At 34.0% G+C, this 25,973-nt stretch overlaps 1 protein-coding gene across 2 annotated transcripts in view; it reads right to left on the bottom strand.

Annotated features, from left to right (window-relative positions):
- Positions 1-603: 603 nt before the first annotated feature.
- SA1 (stromal antigen) overlaps positions 604-25,973 on the bottom strand; it is a 29,149-nt gene continuing 3,779 nt past the window's right edge. The window contains exons 4-23 of one of the 2 annotated variants that reach the window (XM_085959768.1): positions 25,162-25,385; positions 23,725-23,895; positions 23,359-23,563; positions 21,693-21,918; positions 21,051-21,174; positions 20,455-20,633; positions 19,465-19,546; positions 19,233-19,370; positions 12,400-12,651; positions 11,569-11,724; positions 11,163-11,375; positions 10,359-10,517; positions 10,089-10,277; positions 9,418-9,586; positions 7,538-7,668; positions 5,918-6,091; positions 4,861-5,102; positions 3,817-3,977; positions 3,167-3,224; positions 604-2,831 (exon numbers count right to left, since the gene is read on the bottom strand). In XM_085959768.1, the coding sequence (XP_085815894.1) occupies positions 2,825-2,831; positions 3,167-3,224; positions 3,817-3,977; positions 4,861-5,102; positions 5,918-6,091; positions 7,538-7,668; positions 9,418-9,586; positions 10,089-10,277; positions 10,359-10,517; positions 11,163-11,375; positions 11,569-11,724; positions 12,400-12,651; positions 19,233-19,370; positions 19,465-19,546; positions 20,455-20,633; positions 21,051-21,174; positions 21,693-21,918; positions 23,359-23,563; positions 23,725-23,895; positions 25,162-25,385 (3,260 nt within the window). In that variant the 3' untranslated portion in view covers positions 604-2,824. The remainder of the gene's footprint in view (positions 2,832-3,166; positions 3,225-3,816; positions 3,978-4,860; positions 5,103-5,917; positions 6,092-7,537; positions 7,669-9,417; positions 9,587-10,088; positions 10,278-10,358; positions 10,518-11,162; positions 11,376-11,568; positions 11,725-12,399; positions 12,652-19,232; positions 19,371-19,464; positions 19,547-20,454; positions 20,634-21,050; positions 21,175-21,692; positions 21,919-23,358; positions 23,564-23,724; positions 23,896-25,161; positions 25,386-25,973) is intronic. The other variant, XM_085959769.1, reaches the window with a different exon arrangement.

Below are 25,973 nucleotides of genomic sequence, written 5' to 3'. Positions count from 1 at the left end.
CTATCGGCGAAACTGGTCGTGTAATCTGTGCTTTAGGGATCCCGTAGTAAAGCACTCATCTGCCACATTGCCCGTCCATAAATAAACCAACACTCGGAATAAAAAAGAAATCGACGGGTCCTGCAGATGGGTCGAGTCTTGGAGTCAGCAGCATCAGGATCGAGAATTATTGAGTCATATTACCAACCATTTATCTCTAGATTGATTAGAGAAGAAAAATTAGTGTAAAGCACTTTCGATTCAAATTTATTTTGACTACAGCAGTTCTAATTAAATTTCCAAAAATACTGATGTCTTAACTCTTGTGAAATGGAAATTTCAATTTCCAAGTTTTCTGTAAATCAAAATTTGCAGTTTTCTCGCAAACTGCATAACAATCCTAAATTGGGAGTTTGTAGGATAATTTTTCAATTCGTTATAGCGAAATTCCATATAACGAGCGTCCGTTAAGCAAAAGTTGAGTGTACTATATAATTTTATACTATAAAGGTCAAGTCAACCATTTTAACTAGGCGTTTCCTTGTTAATTAATCCATATCCTGTAAAAAAAATATCTATGGTTCAAAAGAAATGTTGGTGAAGGTGTACAAAAAAAATATTCTTCAATTGTTTATGATTTATTTCTTAAAATATTTAAAATACGTACAAAATTTGAAGAAAACTTAAAAATATCGCTTCATTTTTAGTACTATATTTCTAGCTAAGACCATTTTTATAAATATATTGTGTTAGTGTACAGATATTGTAAGTGCAATTTTTACCTAGATTAAAGTTATTAAACACAAAACACCCATTTTACGACATTCATGCTGTAAAAATATACATCCAAATGGGTATTCGAGAAGATATTGTCTTTTCAAACATATATTCATTTCGCTTTCAATTTGCGAAAACATACAAAACTGGACGTACAACATTTATCCACTAACACATTAATATATATATTTTTTAATGTATGTAATAAACACTGAATAATTACTATTCCTATGAACCTTGATATAAGAGACATGAAGTTATTATTTCTGGGTATTAATTCTCAACTAAATCAGTCAGAATTCCAACAAAAAATTAAATGAATTCGCCTATTTCGTTGAGAATTTTTTCCCTAATAATTTATTATGTCTTGTCATACCAAGATTGATAGGAGAATACGCTTGCCCAAAAGACACATAGGTCATATTCTTTGATATACTATTTCGTCACTGTTCAGGCAAAAGTCACCAACCCAAAAAACATCATTTCGAGATATCGTAATTTGAAAGTTTGGAGATGAAGGAAAAATCAGATTTTAATGTTTTTAAGGTATTATCTTATTTTCTCATATCTTCTTAATAAGTTATTTAGGTTACTTTTACTTTTTGATGCTAATTAATACATCTGGAAGGTTTTGAAGGAGGCAAGATGGCTGATATGTGGTTTGGTGACTTTTGCTTCTTAATAATCTGGACCAAAGCGATCTTATTATGACAAGTTAAAGTAGCTATTCCTGTTTAGTTATTGTTGCCTGTTTCAGACAAGTATTAGAAATTTTCAAATGACAAATCAGTAAGTCACCATACATAGTTTAGTAACTTTTGCTTCTATATTTATAATGAAGGATTTATTTTTTATAGTGTCAATAATGTCTATCTGCTTATAATGACTTATGCTTGTTAAGATTCTATCGAAAGTCATTCAGTGAAAAACAAATAATTCGGATTTAAGCAACATTTTACTAACTAATGTACCGTCGTGACGTTTGCATCTTAACCGCTTCGCCACTGTGCATTCAATTACCACATTTAATAACAAGCTAATTAAATCTAATGGCCCCCTAATGAGGGCACAACAGCTGTGCCGTCAGCGGTGAATGAGTTTTAAAGAACATAATTTTACGCTTCGGGTGACATACTCAACTCAAAACTGCCTTTTTGAGGGTTGGTGACTGCCTGAACGGTGACGATTTGTTATGAGTAATTTTTAACAATGCATACACTCAAAATATTTTCGGCTGATTTTAAATATACATTAAAAAAATCCACTATTGGATATTATTATTCACATTAAATCATTCTTATCCTGAAACCACTTACACATGTTGATTGAAAAAAAACAACATGTGGATTTAAATCAATCAATGGGAAAGACCATCTGGATCTATCGGGCACAATGTTGCCAACTATAGATCCACCCGTATAAGTTGTCCGCTGAGTGAGGGCACCACATGCGAACATTAAATTTGACATATTATCATTTAATACTTTTTATACTGTGATGAGCTTAGTTCTAAATTCAAACACCCGACGAATTTTATGATCTATAGACCATGGCATGCAGCAAATGAACACATTCATAATTATTTGTGTAAATAATGATTCAGAATTGAATTAAAAACAATATTGTGTTCGATTTACCATTAAAGTACATATGTATTATTTAATTTAAATTTTAAAATTGTATCATGACCATGTGTAGTTCTTTTGGGGCAAAATTAGTGTACATACATACATACTACTTTTGGGTAGAAAATGCATTTGTATTGGTAGAATTGTGACTTTTGTGAGGGGGAAATTATTCAAAGGTAGATAAGAATTTCCACACGCCCATCTCAACCACTTATACGAACTCACAAATGTCACAACTAAATGTAGCTACTCTACTTTAAAAAAAAAAATATTAAATTTTATTGAAGATCGATGAATTAAATCCATTAATAATAGAGATGTACAAAAATAATCCGATCCAGCGATTAGAATATAATTTATAAATAAAAAAAATCGGTTTCTAAATAATTCTATAACTATTTACACATAAGTAACATAAAACAATATCCTGAAAGTCCACCTCAGTACCTGTTGAAATATGAAAAAAAATGTTAGACACTTCATTGGATAAAAAATTCATTAACGGAAAAATCTCCCACACCAGACCTAAATAAATTTTAAAATAATATAATATAAAAATATTGGTACATTATTATAAACAGTTTATAAAAGTTTAAAATTGAATACATAACAGTGTGATAAATGGATATTTTTCATTAAATCGATAGATTCCATAGTGGATATCATTTCTGTCATCATCCAATAATTCTTTATAGTGTCATAAAAATAAATAATTCTCACACTGACAAATTGATTTATGATGATTATTTTGGAAGAAAGCGGTACAAATTTGTAGGACTCACCCCTGATTCTCTTGATCAGAATCTGCATTCTCGTCTACATCATCATCGTCTGCTTGACCTGGAGATAAAAAAAGATACTTAGTTAATATCCTAATACATATTATGTAAATCTATCTAGTGGAAGAAATTGATGGATCATCGGAATTGTATAGCTCTTTTACATTACGAAAACACTTTGCCGAGTTGGCAGCCTATTTTAATATTACATATTTTGAGAAATGAATCTCCATTGTGAAATGAATTACAGTAAATTTATTCATTATTATTAGTAACCTGTTTTCAGCTTCACTTTCATATTATATTTTTTTGGTTCTTTCTATATGGCAAAAGTTTTCACGCATGTCTATGATTTTTACAAATTAAAATGGTGTTTACATGGTCAAACTGAACTCCATTAGCATTCTTTGAAATTGAAATGTTTTGTTAGTTCTATGAACCAATCCAACATCCAATGAATCTACTAAAAATTTAAACAGTGATCATTAACGATCAGCTAATCATGTGGAAAAAGAGGTTACTGTGTTAACAAATCTGCTTTGGTCCTTGTACACGATGGTGGTCTAAGAGCCCATGCGGCCTGCCGCAACTGCGTATGGGCTCTAAGTACAAAATTAGAAAAACTTGTTCACGTTCAAACAATCAACACTCACCGTGGTCCTTGCGTTTCCTAGTATACACTCGTTTGGATGGTTGAGGTTGAGTCTCGGCTTCCCCATGCACGAGAGAATTTCTATAGAGCAATAGCGGTTGCCAGTCTTCGCCTCGCGATGAAGGCATTCCTGCTGCGATTCTTTGGTCCAATAATTTTAATCTGCAAAAAGAAGTCCACTTAATATTGAAATCCCAGGAAAATAAACAAATAAGTGTAATCAGGATTTTGGTTGTGATTTTCGCGGAGTATAGCATATCCTCATTAACCATCAAAACCGCTGTCCTGACAACTTTGTTAAAATATATTTTTTATATTTTCTGTTCATTTATATTAGATTTGGCAATGTTTTTCTTTGTTTAGACATTATTACGGGTATAAACAAAAAAAAATCGTAAAAATAAAAACTAAAAATGTCAGCAACAAATGACCGTATCATTCAAGCCGAAATGCAAAATGACAAACAATAACCATCGCCAATTGGCTAAAATAAAAGATCGTCCACCAATCACATGTGTAACCTTTCTTTGCTTAGTTTAATGATTGCCATACATTTAATTACATATAAGTAAATTTAATTTTTAATATTGTCCAAAACTTCATGATGTATATCGTCGCTTAAGAAACAACACCGCGTAAGTCATTTAATAAAAATTTTCAGGGGGAACAAAAAACGTCTCAAAAAATGGAAAATTGATACCTTTTAACTTTTTTTTTTTTTTGTGTTTAGTTAAAAAAAACATTTTTTTAGTTAAAAAAGTTAAAAGGTAGGATCAATTTTCCATTTTTTGAGACGTTTTTTGTTTCCCCTGAAAATTTTTATTAAATGACTTCCGCGGTGTTGTTTCTTAAGCGACGATATGTACATAGCACCGATATTTGAAAAACAATAATTCAATTGAATTCAGAACACTAGAATTAAAAATATGACAACATGGTACTAATACGGCCATACTTATTATAAGGGGTTAATCCAATCTTCGGTGAGTTTAGATTGGGCGATAATGACACAAAAGAGGGGTGATTAACATGAATTCATTCTTACACAACTCGTTTGTCCTGCTTGAGGAGTTTGTTGGTGAACTCGGTGAGGATCTCCAAGAACATGAGGTGGGGCGGTGGAGAGGAGAGGTCCATCCCAGGTGTCATGCTGCCATCCTCTGTGCCATTTGCGCCTCCCCACTCCTGGACGGCAAACGTTATCCCCGCTCGGTGAAGTGCCGTTATTGCTTCTCTGTTCTTCAGAGCGTCCAAGCCAAACGACAGGGCGAACCGCTTCGCCAATTCCTAAAAGAAATAAGAACATTTTGGATCAAAATCTCCCATAATAAAAGTTATATCTTCCTCTTTGTAGATTTGAGCCATAACACATTATTGTGGAACAAATTAACCTTGAAATTGTGCAGATTGTGATTACTACTGTGTACGAATTACATAGGATAAATTTAATTATTTTCTGACTATTCTTGCAAGATGCATATTTCATCGTTTTCTCTCGCTTACGTCAACTACGTCATATTTTCTGTCAAAACAATTGAACTTCACGCTTATATGGTATGTTTGTAGTACACAGATGTTGTATGTTTTGAGAAATGAATTAATCAAAACAAATACAAACTCGTCTCGACTGCAATATGTAAAATTTGTCGATGTGATTTTGTTGGGATTCACAGAACACATGTAACTTAATCTATAGCATCAACACAACATTGATGATTGAAAAAAACAACTGTTATCATACGCACACGACATGAATATCACTGAGGTGTGTGTAGTTCAAAAAGTCATTACCACACATACCTAGAGTCCATACTATTTATAATACACCAATCACTTTTCAAGCTAGTATAAATGATTGCCGCATGACTATGAGATCACGAAAGATCTTAAATAACATTCGTAATCAAATGACATTTCAGGTTAACAAATATTATTGGAACACTGTGCATTGGTATATTTCAAATTGATAATTAATGTGTTGCTCAGTTCACATATTTGAATAAAACAGTATCTTGCAGACAAGCGTGTCGCGTATATTAACTCAATGTCAGTGAAAAGTGGATTTACAACCACATTAATAGAGCGACATGTTCTTAACTTACCTTCAAATCAATGAATTCCTGCATGTTCCGTGCGACTCTGCCATCGCAAAGGGGTAACATGTCAGTGAATAGACTCTGCATACTTAGAACCATGGTCAGCGCACAGTTCAGCTTATTTATTTCACGTGCTTTACCTAGCGTCGCTTTGATAATATCTCCATAGTCATTGTAGCACTAGAAATAAACACAATTAATAATTAGTTTGAGATAATAAATGTATTCATATAGGATTACAATATTATTGTAGTTATGAAAATGAAGACATTAGGTATGTGTTTCACGAACAGATAATACGCGTTATGTCCTTTCGCTGTTAGAATCAGTAATGGAGTTTGCATTCGCAGTTGGAACTACCCAAGGATATTTGACAACCATATAATGAGGGTTAATTTTAGTGTAAATTTCTAATAAAACAAGTATCTTATGTAAACCGTATGTCATCAGTTTTCTCACCAGCATGGTATTTATGAGTGCTTGGTTATACATTCTATTTGGAAATTCAGAAATATCGTATGAGTTGCAGTTTTCCTAATAAATATGATGTGTGTTTAACTGTGTATTTGAGGTTTCACTAATATGTGTCATATTATTGCTTAAGAACAAATCAGTGTATGGCGTGAATATGTTGAAAGTCTAAAAACATCAATTCCGAGAACAGCTAGCTATATGCATATTTGGCTTTCTATGGTAAATCAGATTATGTTTTTAAATTTTAGTATGCTTGTAAATTCTCAAACTAAAATTTTAAAACATTTCTGATTTACCACATAATACCAACCTTACAAATATCTGCACTGAGAAATTCCATGCATGGAAATATTGCATTTAAAATTATTGTTTTTTATTATTTTATTTTTACTTTCACTTTATAGAGACGACATGGCAAAAATAAAATTTATAATAATCAATTAATATTACCCCCAATACTAGCCATTGGCAGGCCACTCATTATTATGAATATTTTGGCACGAAAGCATAAAAAGGTTCGCCATCGCTGCAATAGAAGAACTATAAAGAACTATTGAAAGGATGCAATAGCATGTTATCTGCATTGGGTTACTGACAATAATCTTTTTAAATTGTTTTAAATAGTAATACAGTAAAACCTCGTTAATAAGAACACGGATAATTCGAAATTCGCCGTAATTCGAAATTTTCGCAAAAAAGAAGTCCCTTGAACATTATTTTCATATAAAACCATACCTTTAATTCGAAATGATTTCAGAGTCCTGGCGTACAAAAATATTCAATAAATCGTAATAAAGTACACTATTTCATGAGCCAGTCATTGAAAATTGTGACAGATTTTTCTTATAACATCATAAATTACTTATTTTAAGAAGGTAATATAAATAATCCTGACATTTTATGACCCATTAACACACACGGAATCGGAAATTTCATAGGCGCATCTAAGATCGTAAACAAAATTAATGAAAATCAAACTTTTTTTTTTCAAAATTTTAATATTTTCCCCCCATACACTCATATCTCGAATTTTTTTTCGATTTTCGGTCTCGTGGAATTCGTACTAAGGAGGTTTTACTGTAAGTAGACAATTTTGGCATTTATATACCGGAGATCTGATAACAAGGACAATATCAATTATATTTCTCTTACCTTCACGTAGTGCTTAAAGATATCAGCTGCCCGTTTCGTAGGGAGTACATTGTAAACAATAAGTTTACAATAACCAGCTAAAAAGTTCCTCCGCTTGTGAAGCTCTTCTATTCTTCTTTCATCTTGGCCATCTAAAATAATAATCAAAGTATAATGAAGGCCTTCTTAACGTTAAAATAAAATGTTATTTGACTTATGTATGTGAATATATTTTCAACTAAAGGCCATTCGACAAGCAAGTTATTTCTAGTGTTAATAATAATAATATACTGTATGTTAAGAAAGCAGCGAAATAAATGCAATTGCTCGGTTATTTATTTTAAAATGATAAAAGGTTATTATTGTGTATTAATAATAATTGTAGTAGGTACATTTTGAAACTGTTTCAAGCATTTGTTTAAAAAAATACAGTCGAACTTGGTTATTACGAGGAAGATGGGACCGACTGAATTTGCTCATTATAAGTGTTACTCGCTATATCAGAGAATAGGTCATTTTAAATGAGCGGTCACATAACACAAAAAGTCGAAAATAAAAAATCTGAAAACCATCGTAAAAATCCCCGAAACAAGCATGGCATTCATAAACTACAAAAGAAGTTGTTTATTGTAATGAACGCTGGTAGGTACCTACTGACTTCACAAACCTTGGATTTTTTACTTATTTCAACCATATTATGCGTGGATACTTTTTCAATATTGTCGGCGAAAACACCAATTAGGTAGGTACTTAGACACTTAACTAGTAGACTAGACGTAATGCGGTCCCAGCGGCATCCTGTCTGGTCGGATTTTATTGCTTAGGATCAAAATGTTTTTAAACGATCGACACATTAACAGTTTTAAGAAAATTTTTGATGATATTTTAGCTCGGTATATCCGATAAGTTGCTCATTATAACAGTGAATAAATGTATGGAGAAAATCATAAACTAAAATGTCAACGAATGTTTCCTCATTATATCCGAGATCTCGCTATATCCGTGATTGTAATAACCGAGTTCGACTGTATATTTAATAAAAGCGCTTTACCACAAAAGAAACAAACCAATATTACAATAAAATAAAAGTTAGATTAAATATTCTGAGTGCGGCATGAGTATGTAGTTGTTTTGACACTGGGGAAAAATGTTAATATAAAACATAACGAAACACAAACAAACTGAAGAAAAATTAATGCAACCGGGCTAATTTTTCCTTAGTAATGATTGCTGATGTGTCGAGACAATCTCGTGTAATCCCGAACTGTCCCGATTGATTTTATAAAACTATTTTTCGAAAAAAAAGAAAAATTTTCCACAAAAAAACATATGCATTATTTAGAATGTACGAATCCGAATTGTACCGTTTATAATAACAACGTATCCGTATGCGCCAGAATATGGTTTAATCGGTTCACGGAAATATCTACCATCGTCTGGAGTTATTTTGGAATCGTGTTAAATTTTGCAGACGCTAAGTAACATGGCCGTTAGTCATTACTAAGGGAAAATAAGCAACCTTAATTTGGCAATGTGAGATAGACCATAATAATGTTCTTACCCAAATCGGAGCAATGAGTAAGCGGTCACGTTTTTTAATCGGTGTGACATGGAAAACAAAAAACAAACAACACAGAACATGAGCCGAATGCTTTCGTAAACTACCAACTATGTCACTATGTCACACTATTCCACATCATCATCATTGTATGTATGGGGCAGTATTCTGAATAATGCATATTATCTTTTGGCAGATTTTCGCTGAGGATCGATACTGAAGGCATTCTTCCAGAATAAGAGCCATCTCGACCGAAACATCAAATAATAATAGCGCTTACATAAGATAACTGTAGTCTTAAAATAAATGCAGTAAGTGATTTATTGGATATTGAAAGACCTACCGTAGTTCTGTTGATCGAAAACAAAGTGCTGGACAAACAGATTCAGTAATTCACACGTTTCCGAGTCAGGTTCGTACACGAGAGACTGCATTTTTGGTTCATCTTTATGGTGAACAGTGTAAAGTTGATCCGAGAAATATATGAGAAGATCGCAAACAGAAATGTATGCCTAGGAAAAATATAGTACACCATTAAAATAATAAAATTATAAGAGGATTCGTCCACTTAATAGTCAGTCCCTTATTTATATTACGAAATCGTGGGTTGTGATCAAAGTTTGATGTATGGTTTATTTAAGTTTACAATGACAATATAATTACTACGGCAAGTCTGATCATGTACCTAGATCAATCGACCAACGCGCTTGACTCTTGGCTGAACACAGCATATCCATTTTCAGAGGTCAGTTAAGCAAAGCTATTGTACTGAACTAGACGATCTACATAGTAGACTGAGCCGTACTCAATGATAACTGAGTGTCAAGTAGTCCTTTACATAGCAAAACGGGTGACCCCTTCTCTGCCTCTGCCTGAACAAGTGCGCGAGAAAGTATTTGAATACCCATGCGCTATTATATTAAAATTACGGATATGACATCAACATTGAGAGAACCACATTAGCCACAATAAACACATTCTACACTCTGAATAAAGTGTTAAAGTTAAACTTACTTCTTCTTTAAGTCCTTTATCAAAGCTTTTGGCAATAATATTTTTACATTGTTCAATGTAACTATGGAGTCGATCTCTAAGAATTTCAACACTGGTAGTAATGTCCATGCCGGCTAGCATTTTTTCTTCCAAGTCCATCAAGCCCCACGTGATCGAAAAGAAGCAGCATTTGATACAATACAAGAGAGCCTGAAAAAATCAATGTTTCGATTATTTTTTTACCTTGTCTTGAGATCGGAATACTTTCATACCAACAGAAATATTCCATACCTGCTTGGGAAAATCGGACGGTTCTATGCACTTGGGTAAATCCTCAAATATTGAATCCCATATATTTGTGTTGTTTAGATTGTGGCACATGTACATTATGGAAATTTTCTTTAGAGAGTTCGTTACGCTGAAAGTTTCGTCAGCATCTGGCTCCTCCCCCTAAAGTAAAAAAAAAACATAAAATCACTATAAAAATACGACAAACCTATTTTAAAAAGTCATAGGCATAAGCAGTTATTACAGCAAGCAGACTTGAGAGTGGGTCCATCGTTTGGGCCCCGCATCAGTTGAAGTACGGCCTTATGGTGGAGAGTCCAAAAGAAATTTTTAAGACTCTTTTACTTTCGGCTGTATGGATATTATCCGTGGCTCTATCCGACTGATTTTCTCTTAGGGATGCTTACATACTGTGTCACGGTGTCAAGTAGGAGGCAGAGGGCGATCGCCGATTAGGTAGCCTATAAATAGCATCAGCTGTAAGGCTTGTTGACGATAGAGAAAGGCAGAGAAAACTGAACCTGAATTCCACAGTATCCATTCCAGAGTAATCAGGATCCAGTCATGAGAGTGACCACATGGAAGAAGATGAAATATGCATCTTTCAACAAAGATTGTATTGACTGATTATAACATTTTGGTACCTTGGGAAATACTGTCTTAGGATCAAAAGATAAGTGTGCTAAATATTACAGCCTCTTTGAGTTGAGATCTAATTTCTCTTAATTTATTAGATTGGTTGAGAATGGAAAAAATTTCAACTATTTAGCGCGGAAATATTTACACAATTGTAGATAAAGCACTTACGCCTTCCATGAGATTACGCCACTCGTCAATGCCTTCTTTGTATCGGTTGACGCACATGTCTGTGATGGTGGACCGTGCAACATTGCAGCGCGTGTAAATCGCCGTGCCTTCCGTGCAGAGGATTTCCAATGTCTTCCCACACGTCTCCAACACCTCATTTTCAGTTTGACAAGAGACAATGTCTTTTAATTTGTTCAGCAAGGCGGTCAAATTCTGTAAATAAATTCTCCATTATTATCTTCAATACATTGACTGCTAACTAGATAATTAGTAATAATTTCCACATTTAAATAGTATGCTAATTTACGTTACGCGCTAGGCGCGTCGTTAGCGTTCAATGAGAATGATTGAAATTTTAATTGGGGCTTAGGTTTTGAATCAATAGATATTAAAAAAAGAATCATACAGTTTCTTGACGAGAAGTAGTGTACACATCCAAGTCAAAATATTGAGGAATGGCAACGAGATTTGACAGTTTCTCAGCGTCAGCACCGTATTTCTCCAAAAGAGGTGGTAAGGTTTGTATGAAATGAGCTGTCAGTCGTTGTCTATCTTCAGAAACCTGAAACATTAAATTTGCATCTATGAGAATAACATATCGGATAGGTACGATACGATACAGAAGGCTGATATTTTTACGAGCCTCACAAAGAATTGTAGAATTCATGCTATCCACACAAAGTTATGTAGCACTAGTGAAAAAGAGTACTAACATACGTTAAGACTAAAATTTGTGGAGATCCTGATGTCACTTAGGAATCAAGGTAAGTACCCATCAAGTAAGTGTTGATTCAATCCACAAAAGCCAGTCTTCAGTGGCATGAATATTATTTCATCGTAATTAAATAGTGCAGGTGGCTTAATTGGTACAGCACAATGGCCAGAATCTGATGGTTGCAGGGTAAGTTCAGTCAAGATTTATTCTAATAGGTATATTTCTGCGGTGTTTTCAAATTATGGATGCTAAATATATAAGACACCCATGATAGCCAAACAGTAATATGCCGGCTTATATTGCGTGTCAAAAGACCTGTCAAATTCACATATTTTTTTCTATGTTTGTTTGGACCGAGAGTATATATTCGGTAAGTTGAGCATGTGACCAACAACATGTGGATAACTAACAATTTTTTTAATAACTCAAAAAATAACAATGAGAAATAATGAATTTTCGAATGACTGGGTAAAATAAACTACATCACGTGTAAAACTATCATTCAGAGAATTCGGCACAAACCTTGTTCTGTTCTTTATGTGAGTGGTGGCCCTGCTTTCTTTGGGCGCCCCTACCAACGGGGGGCTCTCCCGTGGCGGCCTGTCTCGCGCAGCACACCATCAACTCGATGAGGGAAGACTCTTGCCGGTTGTCTAGTGCCTCTTCGCCTGCTCCCGCCTCTTCCAGGAGCAAATCTGTCATCGACTCCCAGTCTTTCATCATGGGATTGGATTCAATTAGAGAGTCCACTAAGTAGGCACCGTGTTCATGTAACTGAAATAACAAAATGTGCAATCTATTGAATCAGCACTCTATAATCACTGTTTTCGAGTTACTATAAGATGTAGGGTTACATGTAAGTTGTACGTATGCAGTTCTTCGTGGAACACTTATTCGTGCGCCGCAGTACGTGAAACATGAGTTCGTGCAACATTTAATCAAATGACGAGTTCTTCGTTGAACATTTCACCGTGGAATACATTTCACCGTGGAATACGTATTCTACAACATGTGGCGCTAGTTTGCTGTTCCAATTAGATTCAATACGAATTTTATGAGATGTCTTTAATGGTTTTAAATAATTTAATGTTGAAACTACATAAATAATATACCTATACGATGTGATTGTATTTATAATCTACTTACCTACCTATTTTTTAATGTGTGTTCCTTGTATTACGATGGTTTTATTACGTATTTTTAAGTGTTTTATGTATACATAATATTGTAAGTTACCGAAATAGCAATATTTTGTTAAATATTATAAATAAATAATATTATATTTATAATTCCCTGTGTAATATATTAGTATTAGCTAGTATTAGTATATTAGTAAGTAATATTGCACTTTAATGGTATAAATTATCAACAGCTATTGGTGGTAATTGGTAAAATATTATATTGTACGAGGGTGGGTCAATAATTCCTTAGAAAAAAGCATTAAAACAGTTTTTATTTTTGTATTTTTTTTTTATTTCTCAACATAATCTCCTTGGAGCTCAATACACTTGGTTAGACGTTTCTCAATTTTTTTTAAACCGTCAGAAAAATAAGTTTTCGGAAGGTCCTCAAAATAAGCATTTGTCCGATCGATGACTTCTTCATTTGAAAAAAAACGTTGTCCACTTAGCCATTTTTTTAAGTTTGGGAAAAGGAAAAAGTCACTGGGGGCTAAATCTGGCGAATACGGTGGGTGGTCGACCAATTCGAACTTCAATTCTTCAATTTTAGCCATTGATCGTAAACATGTGTGAACACGGGCATTGTCCTGATGAAAGAGGATTTTTTTCCTGTTTAAATGAGGCTGTTTTTCTTCAATTTTGTTTTTTAGCTGGTCCAATAAAGATGCATAATAATCCCCTGTTATTGTTTTTCCTTTTTCCAAATAGTCAACGAAAATAATTCCACGTGCATCCCAAAATACAGTAGCCATAACCTTACCAGCTGATTTTACGGTTTTCGCCTTCTTTGGACATGGTTCGCCTTTCGCAATCCACTGCTTTGACTGTTCTTTCGTCTCGGGAGTATAGTGGTGTATCCATGTTTCATCTACAGTCACAAAGCGACGAAAAAATTCATCCGGATTGCGTTGCATGAGTGACAACAGGGCTTTAGAGGCCACCACCCTATTGCGTTTATTGTCGACTGTGAGCAAACGCGGCACCCATTTTGCAGAAATTTTTCCATGCCCAATTTGTCATGTAAAATAGAAATGACGCTACCTTTTGAGATCCCTGTAACCTCAATTATATCACTCAACTTTAATCTTCGGTCACTTAACACCATATCGTGGATTTTATTGATCATTTCTGGTGTAGTCACCTCTACAGGACGTCCTGAGCGTGGTTCATCCTTTGTTGATGTACGACCACGTTTAAATTCATTTAACCAGTTATAAATAGTTGCAAGTGAAGGAGCAGATATGCCGTGAACTAAATCCAATTAATTTTTATTTCCTTTGCTGTTAACCCTTTTATATTAAAATGTTTAATAGCAGCTCTAAACTCAATTTTCTCCATTTTTGTAAACAAGCAATTTTTTTTTTTAAATGTACGAGAAACACGCAACAACCCGACCAATCTGATTGAAACTTCGCAGCATACTGAATCGGTAGTGCTGCTGCATGAAAACAAACCGCTTACAGTACTAGTCGCGCCACCTGTCGGCTTTTCTAAGGACTTATTGACCCACCCTCGTACCTAGTATCCGGAGTTAGGGTTTATAAATAAATGTACCTACCCATATAGATAAATGGTGTTATTTAATTCATTTTGAATACTACAATACAAAACTACATATAAATAGTATAGGTACCTATATTATGATATAATTGTATTTATAATATACTTACCTACCAATTAATTGTCTGCTGTGTGTCCCTTGTATTACGATGGTTTTATTACTTGTGGAAAATGGAAAAATGGAAAATGGAGAAAATTGAGTTTAGAGCTGTTATTAAACATTTTAATATAAAAGGGTTAACAGCAAAGGAAATAAAAAATGAGTTGGATTTAGTTCACGGCATATCTGCTCCTTCACTCGCAACTATTTATAACTGGTTAAATGAATTTAAACGTGGTCGTACATCAACAAAGGATGAACCACGCTCAGGACGTCCTGTAGAGGTGACTACACTAGAAATGATCAATAAAATCCACGATATGGTGTTAAGTGACCGAAGATTAAAGTTGAGTGAGATAATTGAGGTTACAGGGATCTCAAAAGGTAGCGTCATTTCTATTTTACATGACAAATTGGGCATGAAAAATATTTCTGCAAGATGGGTGCCGCGTTTGCTCACGGTCGACAATAAACGCAATAGGGTGGTGGCCTCTAAAGCCCTGTTGTCGCTCATGCAACGCAATCCGGATGAATTTTTTCGTCGCTTTGTGACTGTAGATGAAACATGGATACACCACTATACTCCCGAGACGAAAGAACAGTCAAAGCAGTGGATTGCGAAGACAAACCATGTCCAAAGAAGGCGAAAACCGTAAAATCAGCTGGTAAGGTTATGGCTACTGTATTTTGGGATGCACGTGAAATTATTTTCGTTGACTATTTGGAAAAAGGAAAAACAATAACAGGGGATTATTATGCATCTTTATTGGACCAGCTAAAAAACGAAATTGAAGAAAAATGGCCTCATTTAAACAGGAAAAAAATCCTCTTTCATCAGGACAATGCCCGTGTTCACACATGTTTACGATCAATGGCTAAAATTGAAGAATTGAAGTTCGAATTGGTCGACCACCCACCGTATTCGCCAGATTTAGCCCCCAGTGACTTTTTCCTTTTCCCAAACTTAAAAAAATGGCTAAGTGGACAAGGTTTTTTTGCAAATGAAGAAGTCATCGATCGGACAAATGCTTATTTTGAGGACCATCCGAAAACTTATTTTTCTGACGGTTTAAAAAAAATTGAGAAACGTCTAACCAAGTGTATTGAGCTCCAAGGAGATTATGTTGAGAAATAAAAAAAAAATACAAAAATAAAAACTGTTTTAATGCTTTTTTCTAAGGAATTATTGACCCACCCTCGTATATTACAGTGGCCAAATGTTTTTTTGTGCACACAATAACAATAGAAGAAACCTACACAATAAACTGACATAATTTCTATACAAAATCATTACCATCTGGATACGTCTTTTGTCTTTTTTATGAAATGCAGTCTCCAAAATACCACCACCAAAATACAACGGATTTGTAATTGATTTATTTCAAAACACTACATTTAAGTTATTGATTTTTTAATTATATTTAGGACATGTTGGTAGGTACTGCGTACTTTATATATAAAGATCAATATTATCCTAAATGAATTAAATAACGACTGCATTTATCTATATACCTCGATAAAAACATTTATTTTTTAAATTAAATAGGTATTGCTATCTTTGTGTTTTCAATAATACCTACTTACAATAAGTTTTAATTCACTTAGTCCACTGTCCGCACGCAAAATTATGTGTAGGAGAACATTTGATTAATTTATTTTTTTATACTTTAATACTATTATTACAATAATCTGATTAAAACATTTGAAACCATTGTGTGTTAATACAACGTAAAGACCCAATGGGTTGGGCGAATGGCTAACAAGTGACAACATTCTTCACAAAAAGTTTATTTATTAATATAATTTCCATTCAGTGGAACCCAATGTGTTTCGCTTTGGAGCAAAAATGTTAATTATTTAGCTAGGTACCTACTGTATTCTGTTTACTAAGTATTCACACATACATGATTTATAAATAATAATATATAATGTTTAATACACTTACGTTATGGGTTACTTTTGTTACAGTTGCATAATAGTGCATTTTAAATATCTATAGGTCATACCACAGAACTGAGTAATAAGATATGCGAAAGCCAGTCACCATCGACCAAGAATTTGAAGCCAGCAACACAAGAAATACTAAACCCGTTTAGTGTCTTCGAATATTGCCAATATTGAATGCGCGTTACGTTTATGTTAGAAACTTAAATGCATATTATGATACATAATGTAAATATTGAAAATAACATATTCTTTATCACGTGGTTGTTGACTATACTACTACTATGACTTATATACCTACCTAATATAATGTTTTCCTAATTCCCACCAATAAATCGTAGCTATAGTCGTGGCATCGAACCCACTCTTCATAAACGACCGCTCCCCCAACTCGGGCACAAATATTTAAAATTAAAGTAGGTACTATGTACTTATCTATAAAAATCAATAATATCCTAAATGAATTAAATAACAGCATTTATCTATATACCTATGTACCTATATACATTATTTTTTTTTAAATTAAAGTGGGTAGGTATTGCCATCTTTGTATTTTCAATAATGCCTACTTACTAAAGGTTTCAAATCAACTAGTCCATTGTCCACACGCAAAATTTATGTGTATAAGAAACATTTGATCTGGTTTTATATACAAATATAAATATACATATTAATACAATATAATATTTTACCAATTACCACCAATAGCTGTTGATAATTTATACCATTAAAGTGCAATATTACTTACTAATATACTAATACTAGCTAATACTAATATATTGCACAGGGAATTATAAATATAATATTATTTATTTATAATATTTAACAAAATATTGCTATTTCGGTAACTTACAATATTATGTATACATAAAACACTTAAAAATACGTAATAAAACCATCGTAATACAAGGAACACACATTAAAAAATAGGTAGGTAAGTAGATTATAAATACAATCACATCGTATAGGTATATTATTTATGTAGTTTTAACATTAAATTATTTAAAACCAATAAAGACATCTCATAAAATTCGTATTGAATCTAATTGGAACAGCAAACTAGTGCCACATGTTGTAGAATACGTATTCCACGGTGAAATGTTCAACGAAGAACTCGTCATTTGATTAAATGTTGCACGAACTCATGTTTCACGTACTGCGGCACACGAATAAGTGTTCTACGTTGAACTGTTTACGTACAAATTTCCGGATACGAAGATGTAGAGTTCAAATTACTCAGTTTCAACATCAAGTTTTAATCGAGGGTTGACTACACGATGGGTCTGGCCAAGTGATGGATGCTACAGGGGCTTTTAATAACCTCAGCTATGCGGACAGCAGAATGCAGGGATCGTTAGAAAGACATATGTAACTAGGAGATTTAAAAAGACAACAGTAGAGAATATGTAGATGAAATATTTAAACAGTATATCGCACCCTCGCAACTAAACTGCCACAATCCAAAAAACGTCAAACAGAGAAAATCAGCTTTGAAGTTTTTACCTTTCGCATTTTTCTACTGTGTTTTTGAAATATGTGTAGCTGTCAGTATATTAGCGATAATATATCAAATTATTCGACCATTCCCAGCGAATCATATTCCAGTAAACAACTTATCAGCGGATCGAATAGCGACATGAAATACGCTATCGCAATGGAAATGGATTCAAACATCTATTCCCATAATCTCATATTACATTACGACTGTAATAATATTATAACATTCACAGGTACTCGAATTTAATCTGCTGATTTCTGTAAGATAATTATGTACTAGAATATAATGTTATTGTTACTTTTGACTGTATAAATAACGAAGAATAATTTATCTAAATGTCACTCGAAGATACGTAACTAGTCTGTTACCATCGCAGTCTCGATATCGCTTCGCTCAACATCTGCCTGAGTTGGAGATCATCCATCTGACCTCGGCTCCGTACCTATCATATGTACTGTCATTGTAATCTGAACTGCTGTAACATCTATTGTACCGACCATTACGCTGCCAATAAAACTCGCTCCTGCATACGCCATTTACGACTTCATCATCATCATCCTACATCTCCCCATATATGTAAATTTGGACTTGTGGCGATTTAGTTGCGAGGGTGCGATATTATCTAATGTGTCCACATCTGAATATGCGGTCCAGCGTTTAATAATGTTTGTATGTTGTTTTTTCAATGGATGCTTCGTTCATAGCAAAAACTCAATGGGTTAGGCAAATGGCTAACCACCATCCCTCATAAAAATCCTTAAACAACCTCCACTCTATGGAGACTTAGAAATAAAAATGGTAATCTGCAGTAGTGTTAATATAAAGTTTATATTATAAACCTTCATTTTACCGATTATTAAACTCACAACTCTTTGCTTTGAGGTGATGATTAGCCAAATGATGCAGGTTTGTAATCATAGAAAAAAATACCGGAATTCGAAATTATGACATGATCCATGACGAAGAAATATGGTAATTTTTGCATATTTTTGTATATTTCTCAAATTCTTTATACATAAACGAAAACATATTGAAGATAATATAACATCTAATAGTAGATAAGTTTATTTACCTCAGATTCAATAAAGAACTGGACAAGATCTCTTATTAGCGGTGTATTAGGAAGCCGTCTTTTGCCTCTTTTTGTTCGAACACTCGGTGGATCATCTTCTAGTCTGAACAATCTGACGTTCAGAAACTCGCCGGCCGCCTGAAATAATACAATGTTGAGAAATGCTAACTTATAAACGGAGGAAGTCACAAACTTTCACTGTATAATGAAGAGCATCTTAATAACTCGTTACCTGGGCTACGGCTCGGTGAGATGAATAGACCAATTCATATACATGTTCACAGTCTTTGTCAGTCAAGATGTCATTATGAATTCTGAAAGAAGAAGAAATTATTAAGAGTTTGGAAAGTGTTACACATTGAATAATAAATATGTCCAGCCAAGTTAGAGTTATGTTAGATCTGCTTCAAAATTACAGCTGGGATTGAAATAATATAATACATAGATAGATATAAATTTAAGTGGAGTAATTAATGAGTCGAGTGACGGACTCGAGATGAGTGGTGAGGAGTTGATGGAGTGGTGAGGAGGATTGTCCTCGCTATTTATACAAACGAAATCAATACATTACAAGCAGAGTGTTGGAGTGGAGCTCAGAGCACGGAGCAATGGGATTTTACCCAGAGCAGGGGCACCGAAAATTTGTAGTGCTCCACTGCTCCGGATGTTTTTTTTCATTAATTTTCATCATAAAATCCAATGAATAGCATTTTGACTTAGCAACACTGGAATTATTGGAAATATGGCAACACTGCCGAGTGATAAATAACTTCACTTTTTTGACAGAAGAGGCAAATAATGAGACGATTTGCTGTCGGAAATTTTGTTTAATAGAATTAATTAATAATGAAAATGACAATTATTTTAAAACTACTTATTTTTTTTATTTGTATACATATAATACCTACTTATTAAAACTTTTTACCCGGAGTGGAGCAGACCTTGGAGCGGAGCCGGAGCAAGTGTTAGGTCCCGGAGCAGAGCAACTCAAAAAAGGGTCCACTCCAACGCTCTGATTACAAGTCATTGTCGCAATTAAATAAATCATAATAAGACACTGTTGATCTAGGTTATGATTGAGGAAATCCTGACAATCGCTTCCGCCACTTTGATTTGTTTTGACAACAAAACATAAATATTGAAGTGTCACAATTGAAATGCTGAGTGGTATGATTGAAATATACTTGAAATTTGGTACAATCAATGAACTGTTTTTACTTACTTTAATATGCTTATGACTAGCTTGACAGCTTGTACAGCCACATCATATTCTTTGTCTAGTGTCATAGAAACGATGCGGTCCTTGAATTTGCTGGTGAACAGCTCCAGTTTTCCCTTCAGTTCTTCGCAACTATACAGAGGTTGCAACGCTTGCAAGCATTTCAGTCTCACCTCACCCACCTGAAGCGAATATTTCATACGAAATGAAGATTTACTTTTCAAAGGCGAATATTTATATGACATGGAATGGCTGCGCGACAGTTTGCTGAATGGCACAACCACTCGCGTAAAATACAATATAAACTTATAGCGCAGAGCCACACCAGGCAGTCCATTTTATTGCCACGTGAGGCTCGTGCCACTTGAGAGTCAAGTTTTGCCAAAAAATCAGTTTTTTTATTATTAATTATAAAATATATGCTGTTGATCTACTTTCCATGATATGTAATTGAAGGCAAATATTTTCAGGAAAAATTTCTCTGGTGAACGCGATGTCATGCGTCTCAACTGTAGAGTGCGGTAGACATGCCACCCCACACCCTCTCCTGTGGGCTCTATGTAATATACTTCCCATTAAACATTTATGAAGAACCTTACCTTATCATGAAGGGTCCATCCGATATATTTCAAATAGAGATCATCTAAAAAGTTTCCAGGGAATTTGTCCATCCAAACTCCAATCTCCGCCATCGTAATGGCACGTATCTCAGGTAACGTATCTCTAAAAATAAACATTGCCGATTCAAAAGGCTATGTATGAATTTGACATTAATACATTGGAAGCTAAAGACGCACAACGATTAGGTGGCCATTTGATATAATTAGCATGCTATCTATGCTATTATAACATGCCTTCTTAAAATAAGTAGTTTGTGATGTTTTAAAAAAAGTCAGTCACAATTTATTTTCAATGACTGACTCATGAAATAGAGTACTTTATTACGATTTATTGAATATTTTTGGATGCCTGGACTCTGAAATGATTTCGAATTACGAAATTCGAATTAAAGAAATGGTTTTATATGAAAACAATGTTTAAGGGACTTTTTTTTCATGAAAATTTCGAACTATGGCAAATTTCGAATTATCCGTGTTCTGATTAAAAAGGTTTTCCTGTATAGCTTATACTGAAATTTTTTGAGTTAAGTAGAATATGGTGAGTACTGCATCGCTACAAATAGCGGTCATAGAATATATTATGAGAACCCATTAAAATACATGAGTGAATCACATCATTACCTGTATCTGTGTACAAAGACTGACTTAAACATGTAGGACAGCATATTTTTTATTTCGTCCATATTCTCTTCTAATTCTTGTCTCTTGGTGACCAACACCTCCAAGCGGTCGGATGCTCTCTTGTCTCTGGCTTTCAAACGCTCCGCTTCGTACTGCCTAAGGCAATTATCGGAATTTACACTACCCAATAACGCGACGTCCACTAAAGCCGTCATTAACTTCATTACTGGAAAATAAGAAAAATTATCATCACCAAACGGTAGATGGAATTCTGAAGTAGTCATTCAAACTAGGACTAAAAAGTAGGGACACATCTTTTCTGATTGGAAAATGTCACAAAAGTATGGAAAGATTCAAAGCAACAATGTAAGCCGGAAAAACCTCCTGCTAGTTTTTGTTTAACTCAGTTCTTTGTTTTGAATTATGATCAAAAATCAAAGTGATTCAGTTCATTAATCTGCCTCATTACAAGTTCATTTTTGATTGTGATCCATGGATTAAACTGGCTCGAACGCGACCCAGATTGAACATGTAATCCCTCTAACATATATGGCACGCGGCAGTGGCGAAGGGTGGAGGTAGGCTGTTAAGATCCGCCATAAATAGTGCACATTCAACTTTTTCAGACATACATATTTGTTTTCCTTGAAATAAGACTACAATTTACAGAAAGTGTTGGATAGTTTTTAAAATTCAATTAAACTCTGAGAAACCAAGCCATAATAGATAATAAGTCAAAAAATACATGTATATCTATAAAATATTTAAAATTATGCAGTTAAATCATACATAACTTTGAATATTTTATAGATAGAATAATATTTTTTATTTATTATGGTTTGGTTTAGGCAGGGCTTAATGAAATAAAAAAAATGAACCAATAATATGTGTAATATGTATTTTTAGTCTAACGAAAACAAATAACTATGAATGAAAAAGTATCCACAATTTTGTCGTATCGCCCAAATTAGACCAAAACTATTATGGTTTCGTTTAGGCAGGGCTTAATTGATTTTTAAAATATAACTAACACCATCTGTAAATTGTAGTCTTAGTTCAATAAAAACAAATACATATGACTGACAAAGTTTAGTGTGCACTATTTATAGCGAATCTTAACAGCCTACCTCCACCCTTCGCCACTGGCACGCGGCCATAAAGTAATCTCCGAAAATGTAACGAGAAATCAAATATCGGAAATACTTCTTGCGCAGCAAAGCCTGCATTAACTATGTAGAAATAGAGTGATCACGTGGAAACAATGACAAAATCCAAATCGAAACTACCTTATTGTATTCTCAAGTAAAAACATCTGCATTTTTTCATTATTTTTGTACTATGTTATTGACTGCAAATTAGGTTATGAGCTATCATAACAAGTGTTACCAATCCATTTTTCACTACTGACAACCCCACCCCACTTTTGAATATTATGTGAGCCATAAAATATTACCAGAATTTTTTTTTACGTTGCCGAAGGGCAGGTGATTTCTTTTTTAAATAAATTACTAACTAGAATGGGAGATTTTATTTCTTGTACCATAGATATTCTGGTGCCATATGAATTATGATACTTCATCAAACAAGTGTTTTTTTTTTTTTTTTTAATATATTATACTTCTATTTAATCAATCTATATTTAGAATTATTTATTGGAGAAACCTACCAGCTAATGTGGCAGTGTGTCTAAAGGCTCGGACTTGTGAATCGGAGAGACCGGTGAGGAGCGATATGATGTTGTCCATCAAGAACTGGTCATAGATGATGGAGTACTGACACAACTTCACCAGAGTCTGCACAAAGTCACAAAAGTTTGTGCGGAATTTCTTCCACGCCTGCCCGTTCATGATGAGAGGGTATTCACCGCTTTCCTAAAACATAAAACAGTATAAATAAATCTTGAAGAAGGTGTCCCCCGACTATATTGATTACCGCTGAACAGAAAATGTACGTCAAAATAAGATAATGAACATAACATGTCATAATTATTAAGATTCATAACATGTCATAATTATTAAGATTGATGTCTTACCTCATCAAACTCCTCAGTCATTTTTCTGATAATCATGACGTGTTCCATTTGAGCCATTTCGGGTGTGATGTGTCCTTTACATCCGGACGCGTTTATGAAGAACTGCATAAGTTGTACGAGCGCCGCCTCCTTGTTTGATTTGTAGCTTTCAATCCAATCGTCAACAATTGTCTGAAATTATAGTAAAAAAAGTTTTACAAATTTCCCTGGTAAAATTACAAATTACGATGATAAATTTAGAATTCAGAGAATATTATGGTACTTCTGCCCGCATAACAGGTATGTATACTGAAATAACAATATCATTTCTAAATGTCATGTTGTGAACGTCTTAAACTTATAATTTGTAATGTCCACAATATGTTAAATAAATAAATCAAAATACACTCAACAGGTTGACATTATATCAATGGGTCAGTGGCACATATTATAGTGTATGTCGTGTTTACCGAGATTGATACACAAAACACACGTCAGCATCATAATATGATATTATCTCAACCTTTATGCTCTAAAAGATTTTGTCTTACTCAAATCGACACCTCCTACGTACCTAACTGCAAAATGGTACTTTTCAATAGTACGATTTTAATAAATTTTAATGACATCTCAATGATAATTTTCATTGCTGGAATCGTAATTTTTTAGTTGAAATTATAGGTATATTATATTGATTGAATTTTTATTTATTTTCGATCTTTAAAATTATTTAATAAAGGCAATCAGGTCAAAATACCCAAAAACGCAATTCCGGCCTTTCACATAGGAGGTGTCGAAATACATAATGTCCATTTTGTCTTTAATTTCTTTTAAAAATATTTTTTTTGTAATTTCAAATCCTATGTAGTTTTTATAAAAGACATAAAATTGTATCAACTCTCAACCAAAAACCGCTCACGATGGTCTAGCACTAGCTGATTACGCGTCGGCTTACAATGTCGTGAGGCCCAGGTTCGAATCCTGTGTCTGGCAAATACACATATTGTTTATCAATTTGTGTTTGGAGTCAGAGTATGGACCTAATAGATTGAGCAAGTGGCTAACATACATTTCTAGTAAAAACAAAAATCTGTTAATACAAGCCTCCATGCTGTGAAGGCCCATACGATCTTCTTACAATCGGACATGGTCAAAATAAAAATAAAGAAATAGTGGCAAAAATGAGCATACACTTTTTTTATGATGTCACTCTTTCACAGATTTTTACTTGTCAGTACAGACTTGTCAATTATGCTTGTAATAGTTTAGATTCCATTGAGATTAGATAAGTAAACATCGCTTTGCATTATTTCAAGCACTAAAAACATTTCTTTATAACACAAGGGGAACGTTAAATAATCGCTTAATTAGAAGTCTTCGTTTACTACTAGTACACAATTTGTACTTTTGACGTGTGATTTTTGCGATTGTGAATGAGGCAAGTAATTTAAAACTTACATTTAAGGCTACTTTGTTGTTTCGGAGAACATAGTATAGACTGGTCTCATCGTCAGCAGTAGAAACAGTTTGCTGAGCAGCGTAATTCACTTGGTTGGGTTTGCGACCAGGCTTGCGTTTCTTGACCGGCTGAGAGATGGCATCCGGGAGCACCGCGGGCGGTGGCATCCGAGCTGATGCTGACGCGCTGGCACTAGCGCTTGCACTCACCACATTGTGAGGTACTTAAATAAATAAAAAAATATTTAAAGCCCCATAACCAATGAATGTTGCCAATAACCTTAAGACGATACATCAGTGAAACGGCAAATAATTTTCAACTATAGGCATGACGAAATTTTAGACTCGCTGGCATTTGGAGAGAGAACGTCGAGCTGGGAACACGTTAGTTTGTTTCGTGATGGCGACGGGGGTATTAATTCTTAAATCGTGTAAAGATGACTAAAAACGTTACCCATTTACTTGAAAAAGAAAACATGTCAACGAATATATTATTATTGTTACTAATAGAACAATAAACAGAACATTAAATGGACGCATGTTGGATTTATATGACAAATTATATTTCGTTTGGCATGCGTCATTTGCACCCGCGACCCACAATCCGCGCATCGCCTAGCCACGATCTTTTTAGACCATGCCTCAACTGAGGTATAAGCCTTAAGACTTAATTACATTGGCAGACGCGCGACCCAACCCGATCCACGCCGACCGTCGTGGCCAATGTTTTTACACTATTTGCAATTACACGCAACGATTCAATTGCGTTGGTCCTTGTTTTTGATTGGTTTAAAATAAACATAGTGTTGCTA

Source organism: Rhyacophila brunnea, unplaced genomic scaffold (genome assembly GCF_057557595.1).
Source record: "Rhyacophila brunnea isolate RB1 unplaced genomic scaffold, BYU_Rbru_1.0 scaffold_9, whole genome shotgun sequence".
Classification (NCBI taxonomy): Eukaryota; Metazoa; Arthropoda; class Insecta; order Trichoptera; family Rhyacophilidae; genus Rhyacophila; species Rhyacophila brunnea.
The sequence above is the reverse complement of the archived record's forward strand: the minus strand, read 5'-3'. Positions and strand labels throughout refer to the sequence as shown.